General features: G+C 40.3%; 1 protein-coding gene across 4 annotated transcripts in view; it reads left to right on the forward strand.

The window, feature by feature from the left end:
* The window catches only part of RHBDF1 (rhomboid 5 homolog 1), a 448564-nt gene that overhangs the window by 334422 nt on the left and 96485 nt on the right, over positions 1 to 17657 (forward strand). For all 4 annotated transcript variants that reach the window (XM_086941148.1, XM_086941149.1, XM_086941151.1 and 1 more), the window contains 2 exons: positions 7206 to 7457; positions 11932 to 12043. In XM_086941148.1, the coding sequence (XP_086797274.1) occupies positions 7206 to 7457; positions 11932 to 12043 (364 nt within the window). The remainder of the gene's footprint in view (positions 1 to 7205; positions 7458 to 11931; positions 12044 to 17657) is intronic.

Raw genomic sequence — 17657 nt, forward strand, 5'->3', positions numbered from 1 at the left:
ACTCATGCATCTATGTGCTAAGTAATACCCCCACCAAACCATATAGATACTCATACTGATACTAAGAGAAACATCTAATAACCCATATACATACGCATGTAGCTACTTACCAACACATGTAGCCACTTATACACAAAGTGAAACACTAATATATATATTTAAATATTTAAACATTACTCACTAATATTTATTTTTCAGAAAGACACATATTCACTGGATGGTGGCATCAGTGATGTCATGAGTGATGTAATATGTGACGTCATCAGCAGTGCATTGCACGCGCAAGTTATAGTGAGTCCAACTAACTATAACGTGGAATTTCATTGGTTTTATGTCAGTAAAATTTCCAGCTAACTATAACATGTGTCAAACCTATGGTTTTTTCAGTGAATTTCATAGGTTTTTTAAATGCTACTTCCTAACTATAACGTGTGTAAAACCTATGTTTTTTTCTGTGATATATATATATATATATATATATATATATATATATATATATATATATATATATATATATATATATATATATATATATACACACATACATTAAATACTCTGGCCAACAATAAAGGAATAAATATTAGTTTTTTATTTTTTTTATACAAGAAAGACAATCATTTACAGGGTTAGCAAATATGATTTTGAGACTAGAAAGAGGCAAGGGGGAGAGGAGAGAAAGGTAAGTGGTGAATAAAGAGGTAGGGACAGGCACTGTGGAGGAGAGAGACATCACTATACATTACATCTGACATTCTGTATTTAACTTACAGTGATTGGCCCTCATTTAAAGGTCGATATGTGGACCCTCAGGCAGCATGGGCAGCAGATGTGGCACTCTCACCACATGACAAATTCTCAACCCGTTAAGTAGTGATTTAGTTTTTTGTGTTTTTTGCCGATAGAGCTTCTAACACAGAGGGAGCTATTTCAGTGAATCTTCAGAATGCCAACCCGACCCCAAAAATATTGTTAGCCTGGCTGACCTTTAACATTCTTTTTTGTTTTCTAAAGCAAACTCCCAAAACAGGTTGTTTCCGTAATTCAAAAAATCGCTGATGCATTAGGAGTTTTCATCCAGCTTGTAGGGGACATAGATCATTTTTTCTTCCTTAGACTTTCATGCTGCCAGAGGCTTCGCTGCCATCAAAAACATAGTGATGCCTGTAAAATAGGAATCCACAAGTTGAAGGTAATAAGTTCTGGTTTATTTCAGAAGAAAGATCCCATCCACAGGTGAACATCCAGCCAGCATCAAAGTAGGGTTACAACTGCCTCATGAACAAAGCATAACATTCTAGGAGATGCGCAGGAGATTCCAGTGCTTCATAAACAAGTAATCATTAAAACATAAATCACACAGTCACGTAGTCTTTTAAATACTCAGGAGAATGAGAAACCCTAGCAGACTTGCGAGGAAGTGAGGAAGGTTCATCTCTAGTAGTTTGACAATGACGACTAGAAGAAGCCTCCACAAGATCATCTCTGACCACCACCACCCTGTTCAAATTCCAAACTCGATGGTCTGCAGTTTTGATGGCGTTCTTAAAAACTTTGATGACACGAATAGGCTTCTTAAAGGTAGAAGAAAGAGCCTTATTGTTTTTGCAGGGATTCTTAATAAGCACCCAATCGCCCACTTTGACAGGTGTGATTTTTACAGAATTCCTTGCATCAAAAATCCTTTTTCTATTCTCAATTCTAGAAGATTCACGCAACATCCAATCATCACTCACATCAGGAGAACTCGGTTGCAGATCATTAACCCATGCAGGCACCACAAGGGTATTCGGAGTACGCAATCTAAAAAGTTCAAAGGGGGTCCTCCCAGTAACAGCATGGGGAGATATCCTATAAACTTTAACCTTCTTAAAAACATCTGTCCTCCAGTCTGTGCCAGCAGACTTAGCCATCCTGATAGTTTCTTTAAGGACACGGTTGAATCTCTCCACTATACCGTTGGTTTCTGGGTGGTACAAAGATGATTTTTTGTGTTTAACACCTTGTTCTAACAGAAATTGTTCCATCTCTTTAGAGACTAACTGAGGACCATTATCCGTGAGAATGGTATTAGGAATGCCCTCCCTTGCTAAAAGTTTGGCCAAGAAAGCCACCACATGCCTAGTCTCGATACCACGAGTAATGGCAATTTCTGGCCACCTGGAAAAGAAATCAACAAGGACAAGAACATACCACTCACAACCAGCTGAGACAATAGGCCCCAAAATATCTAAACCAACTTCTTTCCAAGGTGCATTCGGTCTGTCCCTAACTACCATAGGCTGGACTTTAGGTTTTGCCACCCTCTCACTAAGAGCACAATCTATGCAATCCCTAACCTTACGCTCCACTTCCAAATCCATATTTGGCCACCAATATGACCTCCTCAAAATCTCCTTGGTTTTCGAGACTCCTAAATGTCCAATATGCGCTAAAGACATAAGCTCATCCCGAAGAGCTAGAGGTGGAACTAGTCTAGTGCCCCTAAAAAGTAAACCATCTTGCTCCGAAAGCTGATCCTTAACATGCCAAAATTTCTCAAGCCCTTCGTTTGATTTAGGTTTAACCTTCCATCCTGTCATCAAGAGCTTAAGGACCTCCACAAGAATCAAATCTTCTTGTACTATCCTCAACCACCTCTCTTTATCAATGACAGCCTCCTCTACAACACAAACCATTTCATCATCTTCATCAAAATCTTCCTCACCACTAGTCTCCGAAACAGGAACAAGGCGAGATAAAGCATCTGCCACCTTGTTCTCCACTCCAGGTAGGTATTTTACATCAAAATCGTAATCTTGCAACCCAACAACCCATTTCGTGATCCTACCAGACACTGCATCAATACCCTTTTTCTTCAAAATTTCACAAAGCGGCTTGTGATCCGTCCTAACCTCAAAGGTGGTTCCCCATAATAAGTTTTTAAGCTTCTTGACTGACCAGTAAACAGCAAGTGCTTCACGCTCAATCACTGAGTAGCGAGTTTCAGCTCCCTTTAAACTCCTTGACAAAAAAAGAATGACCTTCTCGGTACCTTCAAATTTCTGTACAAGCACCGCACCCAAACCTTTCAAGCTTGCATCAGTAATCAAGATAGATTTTCCAGAAGGATCAAAACTGCTCAACTTCGGGGCAGAGGCTAGTTTCTCCTTGATGACTTCAAATTCGTGCTGACATTTTTCTCCCCAAATGAATTCCACTCCTTTCTTCAACAAATATCTCATGTTGGCACACAAAGAGGCAAAATCCCTCACAAACTTGCTATAATATTCAGCAAGGCCCAAAAAACTCATCAATTCTTCCTTGTTCTCTGGGGGAGACATCTTAGAAATGGTAGAGATCAAATTCTCTTTAGGTAAAATTCCTCCTTCAGTGATTGTGTGGCCCAAATAGTCTATGGAAGTCTTCCTAAACTTGCATTTCTCAATCTTGACAGTTAAACCTGCACCACATAGTCTTTCTAACACAGCAAAGAGCCTAAAATCATGCTGCGAATTATCCATGCCAAACACAAGAATATCGTCTTGATAGACTCTAACACCTTTTAAACCTTTTAAAACCTTTTCTAACGCCCTCTGAAAAATGGATGCGGCTGATACTAAGCCAAATGGTAGTCTGACAAACCTAAAAGTGCCATAAGGTGTCACAAAAGACGTCAAATCCTTCGAATCCTCCTCCAACCTAATCTGATGGTATGCGGACCTTAGATCAATGGTGCTGAAATTTTTTTTAGCACCTTTAAGTAACATAAGCATGTCTGCAATCTTGGGTAAAGGATAATGATCTGTAACCACACACTTGTTGAGCTCTCTTAAATCAACACAGAGACGAAGAGAGTTGTCTGATTTTTTAGCTGCAACAATCGGAGCAACCCATTCCGTTCCCTCTACTGTTTCTATAATGCCCCCCTTGACAAGTTTGTCAAGTTCAGCTTTAACCTGTTCCCTGACAGCCACAGGTACATTTCGTACCTTGCAGCAAACAGGTACAGCATCTTTTTTTTAAATTATACAATGACAATAATCATTCAGACACCCCAAGTCTTCAGAAAAAACCTTGGGAAATTTCATTTTCAGCTCACTAGTGAAATCCTGAGAGACTAGTGAAACAGTTTGAGAAGTGCAGGGAAAAGGCTCTTTTAAAACAATAGGTGGTGTGGAGTTCGGATCAAGTATTACGCCCAAATCCTTGAGAGCAAACCAGCTTATTATGCTATCTCCTTTTTGAGAAACATAAATATTTGCTTTGGTCAATCTATTCTTATAATTGATCATCCCTTCAAAAACCCCAAGTAATTTAATGGGTTGTCCAGCATATCTAAAAGGCCTTATATCAGGGCGAGACAGTTCAAGCTTTTGTCCCAACTTATTCAAGAAAAACTCTTTTGCTACAATGGTGATTTTTGCCCCAGAATCAAACAAAACTTTTGTGGGAAAACCTTCTACAAGAATTTCATCAGAAGGAGAATTCTTTGCCTCTTCAGCACTTACAGTCTGTATACAGATTTGACCACAATCTACGTGCTCATCTGAATTACTTTCATTTCCAAAATCATAAAATATCTCATTCACTCTACCTTTGTAGTTTCCCCCTCTACAGCATGTCGTAAAGTGGTAATTTGCTTGAAACATTTTCACTTTTAGAGTCTTTCTGGTGATTGTCACCTACTTTAGGAGTTGATTTTACAACATTCACTATTTCTTTAGCAGTTTTGTTCTCACCATTCTTCTTTATGACTTCCACACACTTGATAGAATGTTCTATTCTCTTTGCAATAGTAAGCACTTCATCTAAAGAAGGCTCGTCCTTTTGCCACAATTCCTCCCTTACTTTTTCAATATAACATCCAAGCATGAACTGATCCCTTATATGCTCATCAAGACTTGCACCAAATTTACATGAGGAAGCAAGCTTTCTTAAAGCTGTTATATAATTCTCGATTGTCTCTTCTTCCATTTGAGTTCTCCGACCAAAATGATACCTTTCTAAAATTGTGCTGACTCTAGGAAGATAATGTTCATCCAGCTTGGCAATACATATCTCATACTCATTTAAACTACCATCATCAAGATCAGGCAAATGATCGAATACTTCCTGTCCTTCTGCCCCCAGACAATGTAAAAGTAAAGCTGTCTTTCTTTCGGCACTCAAGCTAGATCCACATACCCTTGCATACCTTTCAAACACTTTTCGCCATTTTTTCCATCTGATAGGTGGATCCCCAGGTGAGGACAAGAAGAAAGGGGGGGCAGTTACATTTTGCATGTTGCTAATAAAATGGATGAACAAAACAAACAAAGCAAACAAAAAAAAAATTAAGTCTAGTGTGTGTGCGTCACAGTAAGTGCACACAGAAGAACAGCTTCCAGTAAGAGTGCAGTGAGAGTTTAGTGTGTGTGTGTCACAGTAGCAGGACACACAAAAGCAGCTTCGAGTGAGTGTGTCACAGAAGATAGACAAATGGTTGAAATCTTGGAGAAGAAAACGAGAGTCAAAACAGTACCTTTACATGTTTGCAGAATACGTGGCAGTCATTGAATAGACAGAAGACTTAAGCGTAATTTTCCAAAATGTTATCGATAGTCAGAGTCACGAAACGCAATTAGAGCGTAAGACGTGTACTCCGAAGTAGAAAGCAGCAGAATGACCAGCACAAGATGGCGCCCACGTCAGCGTCACTCCCAAGGTACTTTGTGGCACGCTTACGTCCTTCCCAGCAAGCCTTGCACACAGACGTAGAGATGAAGGAAGCTGGTTTGTTTGTTTCCGAAGCTTCGAAATTCTCTGAAGGCTGCTTGGACGATATGGCGTTCTCTTCCAAGAAGGCAGCTCGCGAGGACGTTGGGCAGGCAAGGTTTTTCAAAAGATGCAGATCGAAGGCGCTGTGTTCAAACAACGCAAAAATGTAAAATTAGATGGTCGCGAAGCTCTAAAAAAAAAATGATCACGCTGCTAAATATAGCCAAAAGTGAGAGTCAATAAAAAAGAAAAATATTAGACTCTGTTTTCTCTTACCATAAGAGAAAGACGAAATTGAAGTCTTCTTTTAAAGTTGAATGCCACCGAAGTATTTGTCTTCTTCTTAAGTTGAATGCCACGGGAGTACCTCATGAAATTTTTCCAAATAAAGTTTGTGGAAACGTTTTTTAAAAAAAAAAAAAAATTATTGGAGGTAGGTGTTGAGATCTTTTCTTGTTCCAATATATCCCATCCTGCGTCGCCAAATGTAAAATTGGAATCCACAAGTTGAAGGTAATAAGTTCTGGTTTATTTCAGAAGAAAGATCCCATCCACAGGTGAACATCCAGCCAGCATCAAAGTAGGGTTACAACTGCCTCATGAACAAAGCATAACATTCTAGGAGATGCGCAGGACATTCCAGTGCTTCATGACATCAGCGCAGCTATGCCATGAAGCACAGATGCACACAGAACCACTATGCCACAATGCCTCTACATCTAAATAAGGCAGGAGAAGTCAGTAAGAGATTGATAAAATGGGCCCTGTCAATTTCTGCCCAATACCTCACTTTAGCGAATCTCTAAATGATGATTGATTTCCTGCGTTTGATGTTGCATCTGAAACTGTTAGGACAGCTTCCCTCATAATTCATGTAATAGGATGATTTACATACTACATTGTGATGCCAGGCACATGGAGCTACCAACCCTGCTTAAGTCCTAATGGACAAAACACATTGGCTGGGCTGAATAACTTGTTGATAAAAGAATCAATAAAACTCGATTTGAATATAAACACACAACTCCTGTTGGACTGAATTCAAGTGAATGGATGCTGTCGACAACCTCTGGATGAAAGAAAAAAAAGACTTTCTTTTCTTTGAACATTGTTCACTGTATTAAAATAAACCCGTTATAATTATTAGCGCTCATTTTTATTTTGTGTAACATATTCATGATTTAGTGATTCCTAAGCAGTAGGGTCACCTAAGGTTGAGCACATCAGTTTGAATTTATATGTAAATGACACACACTGGTGTGATCTTTGACGTTCTACACTGCTTGTTAGTTGTTATTCTCTTAATTACCCCATAATGCTCCCTCACAAATGCATCATTCTGTGCCAGAGAGTTTATTTTCTGGCTACCTTAGAACTTTTTGGTTTTTAATCTTAAAATCCTTGAAATGTCTTAATGTTTAAAAACAGTTGGTATTGCAAAAAATCAATGACTTCAATTTCTGTTTTAGCCCTTTGGAGCGAGGGTGGAGAAAAACGAAAGAAGGGGCATTTACACAACCAAAGGTCCGATTAAGACAAGAAGTAGTTAGTGTCAATACGCAAAAAAGAGGACAGCGGATTGCTATACCAGTGAAGAAGCTATTCGCTAAGGAAAAACGACCGTATGGACTGGGAATGGTGGGAAAGTTGACAAATAGGACGTACCGCAAGCGTATCGACAGCTACGTGAAGAGACAAATAGAAGACATGGATGATCACAGGTAAATATTACCACAAATATAAGCGCTATCAGTTATAAAGTTAATGTTCCTATTTTAGTTTGCATTTAGTCTGCAGACAAAGTGGTCCTTGTGTTGATCAACTAGTTGGAGCTCAGGTTTTACTTTACATTTCCATGCAACATGATTCATATCATGTTGCCTGGAAATGTAAGTGAAAACCAAAAAATATGAGCTTAGTTGACTTAAAGAAACAAGTGTAACCTAAAATGTGAAAGCACATTGTCATCTGATTTGCATCTTGGGTTTCCTGAAATCAAATATTTTTTCAAGTTGAACCTTTAGTCCAAAAGCACGTTTCTCATTTGAAAAATGGTATCTCAACATCTTCTTCTATATGCCCTAGTATCATTCTGACTGAAAGTCTTCATGGAGTCTGCCTATTTGTTGGTTTCTCAATACAAATGTCTCCGTTGGCACATTCTAACATGCAAACTAAAAGGTTAATATGGCTTGCCTAAAGTTTTCATATAGTAATTGCATATCTTTGTTGCGTTTGTGCCCCTTCACTGACTGCCTTTGACTATACATCTTGTATCTTTTGCTATGAATCACTTTGAGGCTTGTCTCGGCTTAGATATAGCATTGATTTTTAGCACTCGACCGTTCACTGCCTCCTCCACATCTGGGATGTTCCTCCATGGTGCACTGAAACACGCTTTTTTATAGGATCCCCACAACCAATAAAAATCAAGAGTGGCCCTGTCCTTCTGTTCATGCCATTGTTGACGGTCCATATTTTTCAGGAACGTGTCCTAGTGGAACCTAGTGCATCATGGTAGGCAGCCTCGTCTGAGATAAGGAAATCTGTAGGTACTTCTTAAACAATAAGTCTTCTCCTGGTGGCCTAGATTAGTTCTGGATTGAATTATATTTATTTTATTATAAGTACTGAAAATAATTCATTAAGAGAAAATGGCATTTGCTTGCTGAATCAAAGAGTTATAATTATTATTAACTTTCAAAATGTGATTACATTTCTTTAAGTGACAGGATGTTAAGGTTCCAACATCAAGCATAATTAAATGCCCGACGTAAAGGGGCAATCCCGGGTAGAGAAAAGAAAATCTCTTTACACAGTCCAGCATTGCTAACCATCACCAACAATAGGCATTCTAGTGAAAGTTTCTCTCGAATGTGTTACATTCCATAATAGAGTTATAATGTTCAATGTGTTTGTCGACTGATACTAAGTTATACTGCAACATGATTACCGTCCCCCGATATTCTCCAATTGTTCAGGCTCTCCCTGCTCCTGAACATAAACATCACCAATAGCATTGTCTATGATATCAGTTACAATATGCTGTATAACATGGCATCACCAGTGACATTATGGATGACATCAACAGTGTCCTCGTAATGCAGCACCTCCAAATATTAGTGAGGACTGTCGATGGCATCAGTGATGTACTCCTACGTGGCACCACCAGCGATATTGTTGATGACATCAATGAGGCCCTCATAATGTGAAATCAGCAATTCACTGGTGACTTCAACAATGTTCCCATAATATGGCATAACTAATTTATCACAGATATTATCGATCGATTATATTTGTCTAAGTGGTTACACCAATTCACAAGTGATATTGTTGATTACATCCTCCCTCTATGGTGTCACTAATTAACCAGTGATGTTGTCAATGACATTAGTGATGTCCTCATAATGTAGCATCGATAAATACATTATCGATGACTTCACTGATGACTTTGCAAGGTGGCATCACCAGTGATATTGACAATGACGAGAATGATTTCCTCGTAATATGCCACCAACAATTCACCAATGATATTGTCGATGACATCAATGATGTACTCGTAGTATAGCATCATTATTTCGCCACTGGTATTGTCAATGACGTCAATGAAATTCTTGTATCTGGTATCACCAATAATGTTCACAATGACATTAGTAATGTTCTTGTAATGTGGCATCACCAGCTCACCACTGTCAATGTTGGTAATGATAACTTCATATGTAGCATCATGAATTAACAGTGATATTGTTGATGACATGAATGACACCATTTTATGTGGTATCGCCTATAACATTATCAATGCCATCACTGTGGAGCTTCAAGTACAGGCTGCTTAATAAAATTAACTAATTTTTATTAAACATCAAAAGCAATGTTAAGTTGTCAACCTAGAAATAACATGGTCATACAAAGTTGGAAACAGATCAATGTTGGCTTTTCACAAACAACAACAAAAGGCTGGCATCAGGTGCTGTGGACTTGACAACTCAGCTGGATTATCAGCAAACAACGGTGCTGTCTTAACCAAAACTCGGACTGCCAGGCTGAGAGCAGCTGACAATGTTCAGAGATATTCCTTCATATGGATAACTCAAAAGCATACTTTACAAAATAATGAAACCACAAAGCTAGTCAAATGCTTTTCTTCACTGAGAAGGGAGCCACTAATACTGACTGAATTGTTTGATTACCAAAGTAAAGAAATGAATAATGAACTTTGTGATTATCCCAAAGGAAGTTGAAAAACTTGGAACATCTGCTACCCTAGGAATTTGTTGGTAGTATGTTTTTTAGGTGGATAGAATATAGGAGACAGTTTCCTTCCCTGGTCCTTATCCCATGCTTGTCCTTTTGGTCTCTCATAGAAATGGTCTTAGTCCCCATCATTCCACTAGTCTCGACTCACCATTATATCCTTTTCCTTATTTGTAGCGTATAGTCACGGTTCCATCACCCTTCCCTTGTTGCAGCATACATTAATCATCTTATCCTCTTTCTACTGGTAGCATAGCCCCCTGCATCTGTTGCCCTTCGACCTTTTGGAAGTGTGACATTTACACCTATTCTTCTTAGTAGAGTACATTCCATCAGGCCCGGCCCGTGCAGGGCGTTATACCGGGCGGTGACGTCAGGCAGGGGAGGGTCAGGGTGGGGAGTTGTAAAATGCGGGATATGGACCATTACAGGTAAGTACAGAAAAAAAAACGAATTTCGTTGCCCACGCTGCATCACATTTGGCGATGCAGCGTTGGCAACGAAATTCGTTTTATTTATTTTTCCTGTACTTACCTGTAATGGTCCATATCCCACATTTTACACCCCCCCACCCTGACCCTCCCCTGCCTGACCTCACCGCCCCGGTATAACGCCCTGCACGGGCCGGGCCTACATTCCATATCCTCTTGTGGTAGCTTAGGTGACCCATACAATTCTCTATCTGTCTCCCTCGCTCTCTATTTCCTTCTGTCTCTCTCTTTCCTTCTCTTTCTCTCTCGTTATCACTCTTCAGATTTTGTGGGATCTCTGTGACATCTTATTTTTTGAGAACCTACAATCCCTTTTATATTTTCATCCCTTAAAATACTGAAGAAGCCTGATCCCATTCTCTACCCTCTGGCATCATACAAACCGTGCACTATCCCTCCCCATTTAATTTGCTTGGTACAGTCCAAATCCCTTCCACTACCTCCTTAAATCACACAGTCCATGCCTGCACTCAACCTTTGTCAATGCATTGAACCAAGGGGTGTACGACTTTCTGACTCGTTATTCCTGCACCACAGAAATCATTAACTCTGCCTCCATGTATATGAAGTAGCCTATATGATTTTGTAAAGTTTGAGGGTTCACTCGTGTATTTCAGACCACCTTTGTCGCAAATATGAGACGTAACTGGTCCAATTAACAGTTGTATGATATACCAACCCATGCCTTAACCACAAATGCCTAAACAGTGAGGTCTGAACCACGCATGCCTTTACAACAATACCCCAGCCCTGTAATCCACCCCGCCTCAGGCCTAAAAACTACCCTGACTCCCCACCATAAACCCTAAAACTCAGCCCCCTGCCCAAAAAAACGCCCCTGATCCCAGCACCCCAGCCCTGAGCCCTAAAACTGGCCCAGCCCTTAAAACTGGCCCTTTCACCCCGCCCTGATCTCTAAAACCTGCCCCCTAGCCCTAAAAACTACCGACCCTGAGCCCTAAAACTGGACCCCAAACTGGAAAACTACTCGCCCCACCCTGAGCCCTATAAAACCACCTCCACTTACCAAGCCACGTCCTGGTCCTTACTCTCCCGATCTTTCCTGTTCCTCTCCCCACCCATCCGCTCTGCATCTAGACCGCTGACTACCCTAACCACGCATATGTGTGGATAAGGCCTATGCATGTTTAAGGCATATGCGTGGTTCAGGTAAGCATTGGTCCACTTGTGTTAAACGGCACGTGTGGCTCAGCCTGTGCTGTAAATAAAGTTTCCCCCAATTAACATGTGAAAGATCTCCTCTACTCCCATTTCACTCCCTGACTCCAACAAGCATAGAAGTGTTACGTCAAGGTGTGCGTCATCGATGACACTGAACATGTTTTGATACAAGGCCTGACTTTTACATTGGAAAGCTGTACTTTAGCAAATTTTTAGCAGTTGCAGGTTTTATGAATCAATTTCACAAAACCCTTTTGTTTTGCACCAGGCCTTTTTTCACATACTGGATCATCTTTGTGCATTCACTCATCACAATCCTGGCTGTGTGCATCTTTGGGATCGCGCCTGTTGGATTTTCCCAACACGAAACTGTTGAATCTGTGAGTAATTTTCATTTTTTAAACACAGTATATTTCGTAATGTTGTTAAATGAACAATTTGACCAAAATTCTCTTTAGTCATTAGGCTTTTAAGCATTTGGTAATGTTTCTGAGCACATTTAAGAACAGTCAAAATAGATTAGGATAGCCAGTGTAATTCGTAAGAAAATAAGTGCATGGGTTTTTAGTTTTTCTTGGGGGTCTGTCTGCAGCTCTTTTTGCAGACTGACAAGAGTTGACAAATACCAAGGGTGCCTACTTTTTATTCCACATTAAGCTTCTATCTTCCACTTCCTATGCTTCCTGTCTCTTAATGTCACTTTTGCTGGTTCTGTTTTTTAGTCCCTGCTTTGAGTCATTGTTTCCTTTCTTTATATGCCTCCTTCTTTCTCCCTTTCCCCCTTTCACTTTCTAACATCTGGTTTAAAGACTGATAATAAAAAATAATTCCTGTTTGCCAAAAATGAGGGCACCACCTGCAACCACTGCATAAATTAGGCACTGAAAGAATAGTTGTGGAAGGCGTGAGTGGCAGTGAGAAACATGGCAGAATCCAAAACTCAGAAATTGCAAAAATTGGAGCGAAGATAAAGTAGTTGGTGACAGAAAATGCAAATAACGTGGGAAATATAGAGTGAGAATGTGCAAGACTTAACTAAAACTACAGGCTTGTGAGTGGATCGGAAGAAAAGGTTGCTAGTTGCAGATATTAGTTGGACAGGTGCCTGAAAAATAGAGGACATGAGAGAGAAGGAAATAAGGTCTTAGTTTCAGAAGAGTTGGAAGAAAAAAGAAGCAAACTGTAAACTTGTCTCCTTTATTAGGGCTAACTTGGGGTACTTTATTTGCAAGTAGCAAAAATCATTTCTGTTTTCCGTCGTCTTAGGCAGTCTCAGCTGTGGCATAAATTCAAACTGAGCAGGGCCCTTTACTTACTGCCAAAAAATTTAACTAATCAACAAGTATCCGTCAGAATTTGGTAATGCAGCCTTAAAAACTCGCTTTAATTCTGTGCTGTGTTATATGCCGCGTCTCACAATCCCTTCTGTTGCTGGAGTCTAGAAACTCTCCAATGGTTGCTCGAGCTGATTATTTCATGAATCAGTAGTTCATTGTTCTTGTATTTTTCTCGTGGGCACTGCAGTGGTGTGAATGATCATCTCCCAACATTACTTACAAATGAAATCTTTTATACGAATGTTGATAGCTCCATCAGAGGAGTATGGCATCACCACTGTTGTCTTGTTTGAACTAGAGCTGTGTCTTAGGCCTGTCTTCCTTTACATAACAAGCCTGGACACGATAGACTAAAGGCCTGATGCAGCAAGGCAAGGTCACAAACCAGCTGGTGTTTTGTGCACACCGACTGGATGGCGACCTCACCTTCATTTTGTGCTGTCTGAAATTTAGGTCGGACTGGGAGAGAAAATAGGTCCAGGCACCAACATAAAGGTGGTCCCCAATAGTGAATCAAATCTAAAAAAGTAGCCCAAATTTACAGATCGGGGTAGCATTGAACTTGTGAATCACGTTGTATAGGTATTTGGTATGGCAGCAGAGACTGCGTACATTTGTGCTTTCTGCAGGCAATGTTTGTTTAAAATATCGAGGAAATCAACAGTAAAAGGACTTTAAAACAGGCCCACAATCAAAAACAGACCAACACACTGACCTGTCAGACCAGCTCATCAGGCCCTGCCTGATTTCCCTGTAGTATCAACAACTACGGCACCCTGCATTCCCAAGAACAAGGGTAATAAAATGTGAATGTAAAAGTGTGCTGCCAGAAAATTATTTGATATATTTAAACAAGTAATAGGTCGAATTCCAAGAAGAAAGAATCCACAAAAATGAGGATGCTCAGTATTGTATTCGAAATATAGATTTGTAATTTCTAATACAATACTGAACATCCTCATTTTTGACCCATCACTTATTTAACTATAGCAAATATTTCATAGCAGAGAACTTTCACATTCGCATTTGATTGCCCTGTACGCCAGTCCTAAACTGCCTGCATTTGATGTGCTAACCAATCACAGCGCAAATAAAATCCCCTTTCCCAGGAATTCACAAACACTCCAGCCTCATTGATATTCCTTAGGCGGATATCTGTGTGCAGCGCTGCAAGTGACTGCGATGAAGGGTAGGAGAACCGAAAGGGTCATCTGACCTTCATCCCTACATTCCCTTGCACTGAACGCCAAGGGTTTTTCCAAGTAAATAAACAGCAAATAAATGCATGTATTTTTGCCTCGGTGCATAATAAACACGTCTGTGCATAGGTACAAGTTAAAGGCACACGGTTTCATGACAATGTGTATGCAGCTTGGTGGATTCCAAGTGAAAACATGAGCAATATCTTCGTGCTTGAAGGTGTCACATATATGTATGTCCATATTTTGAAGTGAACGACAGTGCCTTTGAAAACTGCCGTCAAGCGACTAGCAATTTTATCCTAATTTGTTTTTACATTCTTGAACATAACTAGTTCCTAATCTGGTAGTAAATGTGTGCAGTTAATATTTAGAGATGACTTTTAAGCCTAAAATACACGGGGTAGGCTTTTGTGGAAAGAAAAGTTTGCCAAGCATAAAGTTGACAATGTTGTACATGGCATGTGTTTTCATACACCTTCAGTGTACAGAGTATGGCAAATATGGCATCAAGTGTTGCGGTTGCTAAAGGAAGCGGGGCTCCTATGTGCAGACTGAGCTTTTCTTTTACCATGATAACGACTCTTCGCATTTTCTTTTGCTTTCTTTCATTTTTCTTTCTTTTCTTTTTGTTCTTGGTTCCAGAAATTATATAGAGAATCTAATACAGTACAGTCCCGAAATATTATTTTTATCAGGCTAAAACTGAATTAGGTGCTCTGCTTCAGGTACCTTTGTACTTTTACCTTTGCTGGGTTTATCCTCTGTCATTAAGTACATTCCTTCTAGTGATGTTACCACCAGTGCAGAACAGCACACAAATCCGCCTTCGTGAACTCCTCAATGCATGGAATGTGGAATTCCTACTTGCAGGCAGTGGTTAATTAGTAAAAAAAAAATGCCGGGGCTGGAGTCAGGAGGCAGTTTGCAACAGCCCGTTTCTCCTGTTATAGCCACCTTAAACATAACCAACTACTGCCTACGAGGTTGGGGGAGGTTGTGGCATAATGGTATAGAGATGCTGACTTTGAAGCTGGGGAACCTGGTTCGAGTATCTGCATCGGCTCAGCATCAGGGCCAGACTGAGAACCAAAACCGGCCCTGGCAAAGTGAAGGTGCTGCCGAGCTCTTTGCTGGTGCCGGTTTTCGGCCGATTTTGTTACAGAGCAGATTTTGCAGCTATGCTGCAAAAACGCCCCTGTAACAAAAACGGCCCCCAGGGCCCAAAACCGGCCACCACCCTTGCGGCGCACCAGGGGATTGCCCGGTGCCCGCAACGGCCAGTCCGGGCCTGCTCAGCATCCTGTGATTCGGAGCAAATCACGTATTCTCCTGGTAAATGAATGTGTCCTTAACTAGTGCTCATGAAAGCGCAGGTGTTGATTAAGTGCCAGTGCTGAGCATCGGAAACTACCATCTCAACGTAAGCACTGCCTGCAGGGATCTCTCAAATCCAGGGTTGGCTGATGTGGAAATGGCAGAGTTGTACTCTAAAATCCCCTCAGATTACTAATGCTTGTCTGACTTGATAGTGATTTTGCACAATTGGGAACAAATACAATACATAAATAAAAGAAGGATAAAGCAAATATTTTATAAGGACAGTTGTATCAAAAAGTATCTCGGCCCTGAGCTACCTCATTGAAAAGTAATGTTCATTATAAACAGTATTGTGTCCATAAAATTGAATGTCCTTAAGTATTGTTAAATTATGTGGTTTAGGTCTGGGCTTTTGATTTTACTACAATTATATGTATAATATACTTATAGGGGTTTTCAGCAAGCCCCTTGCATTGTCATTAAAAATGTCCTTCAGCTGACTACAGCATGCAACTTGGCACAATGGGTCAGTCCACTTCAGCCATTGGCTAACCACTGTGAGTGAAAGCTTTCTGTCCTTCCTCAAGGACAACTTCCACACACAAAGTAGTTCTCTTTAGTGCCACTGACTACTATGGCAATATGTGCTTTTTAAGATCAAAAAATATGTTTGCCTTTAGCCACTGTTTATTACTTTTATATTGATGAGGCCCCTGCAGCTCCCCGCACAGAACAGTTTTGCAAAAAATCATGGCAAGGCTAAAACAAGTTATGGCAAAACCAAATGGCTGACGGTTTCACCGGATCTATTGGCTTAGCTAGTGCTTGTTTTAATTAAAATACTTTTGTAGTGTAAAGATTGCAAGTAGAAGTGCATATTTTGCTCTACCTGGGTGTAGAATAAAATAGGCAGCAGCATGTTTAGACTTTTTGAGTTGTAACTAAAAATCTGAATTTGCATTTTGTGGCACATTCACGCCCAACCCGTACAAAGCCATCCATTCCTGAAACCATGTTCAACCTTCCATTTGCCTCAGGTGTTCCAAATGTGCCCCATAGGCTTGTCTGAGGCGGTGGTGTGTAAAAAATGGAATTTAGAGAAACGAGGGGTGGGCCCTGAGATCACTGGCCGAGAGAACAAAGGCAGATATATCTTCTGAAAACTAGAGCATAAGATGAACAAAAGATGTGAAGTGGTGGGTGAAGCTAATGGGCATTTGGGAGTTAGGGGATAGTGTGCCCATGTTGTGGAAAGTGACGACTGGAAGAGAATAAGCAAGGATTTATGAGAAGGTCATTATTGTACGACCATTGGTTGGAATAATTTATTGCATTGTGTAGTATGTTAAATACACTACATCGCTTCAAATACAATTACAGTTTTTCTTTTAGTCAGTTACATACATTTATTTTAACAGAGGTTTTGTTCACTGTTGATACCATTTTAGAGGCAATGTACAACAGGGCCTAGAATGTTTCAAGCACAGTAGCGGCCCGTCCCGAGCCAAAGAGAAGGGGGCGGCCGGAGAGGAGGAGGTAGGCGGGAGGTGGGGAAGAGGTAGGTGGGGAGGATTTGAGTACAAAAAATAAAATTAAAATAAACCTAAACTTACCTTAATGCTGCCACCTCCGCCGTCTCCTGCACATCGGCTCTTCTTGTGGTCAAAATGGCCTTTGATCTCAAGGCTGAAAATGACAACGAATAGGATAGGCCCATGATTTAACTGTGTCTGCAGTGTACCTTCGCCAAGGATCTGTATTAAGCAAATATTTACTAAGGCCTGTTACCATTGGCTCAAGCAAATCACTTGTTTTTACATAGCACTTCGTATTCTGCCATTTATAGGCGTCATAAATAATGGTTAGTATTACTCAATACAATATATATATATATACTTTACCGACCTTGGAAAGATGGAAGGCTGAGTCGGTCTTCAAACGTTTGCCTGTGGATCAGCACATATTTCAGAAACAAGCGTTCACCTTGCTGAGACATCTCACCAGCTGATTGTAGGCTTATCTCACAATAGCCACTTTCCTGAAAAAAGCAATAAAGCGCATAAATAACATCTTTTACAATTAATCATGTGGCAGCTCTGCATGTTTTGAACAATTTTGTGTACAAAATCAGCCAAACA

This window comes from Lissotriton vulgaris, chromosome 10 (assembly GCF_964263255.1).
Source record: "Lissotriton vulgaris chromosome 10, aLisVul1.2, whole genome shotgun sequence".
NCBI lineage: Eukaryota > Metazoa > Chordata > Amphibia > Caudata > Salamandridae > Lissotriton > Lissotriton vulgaris.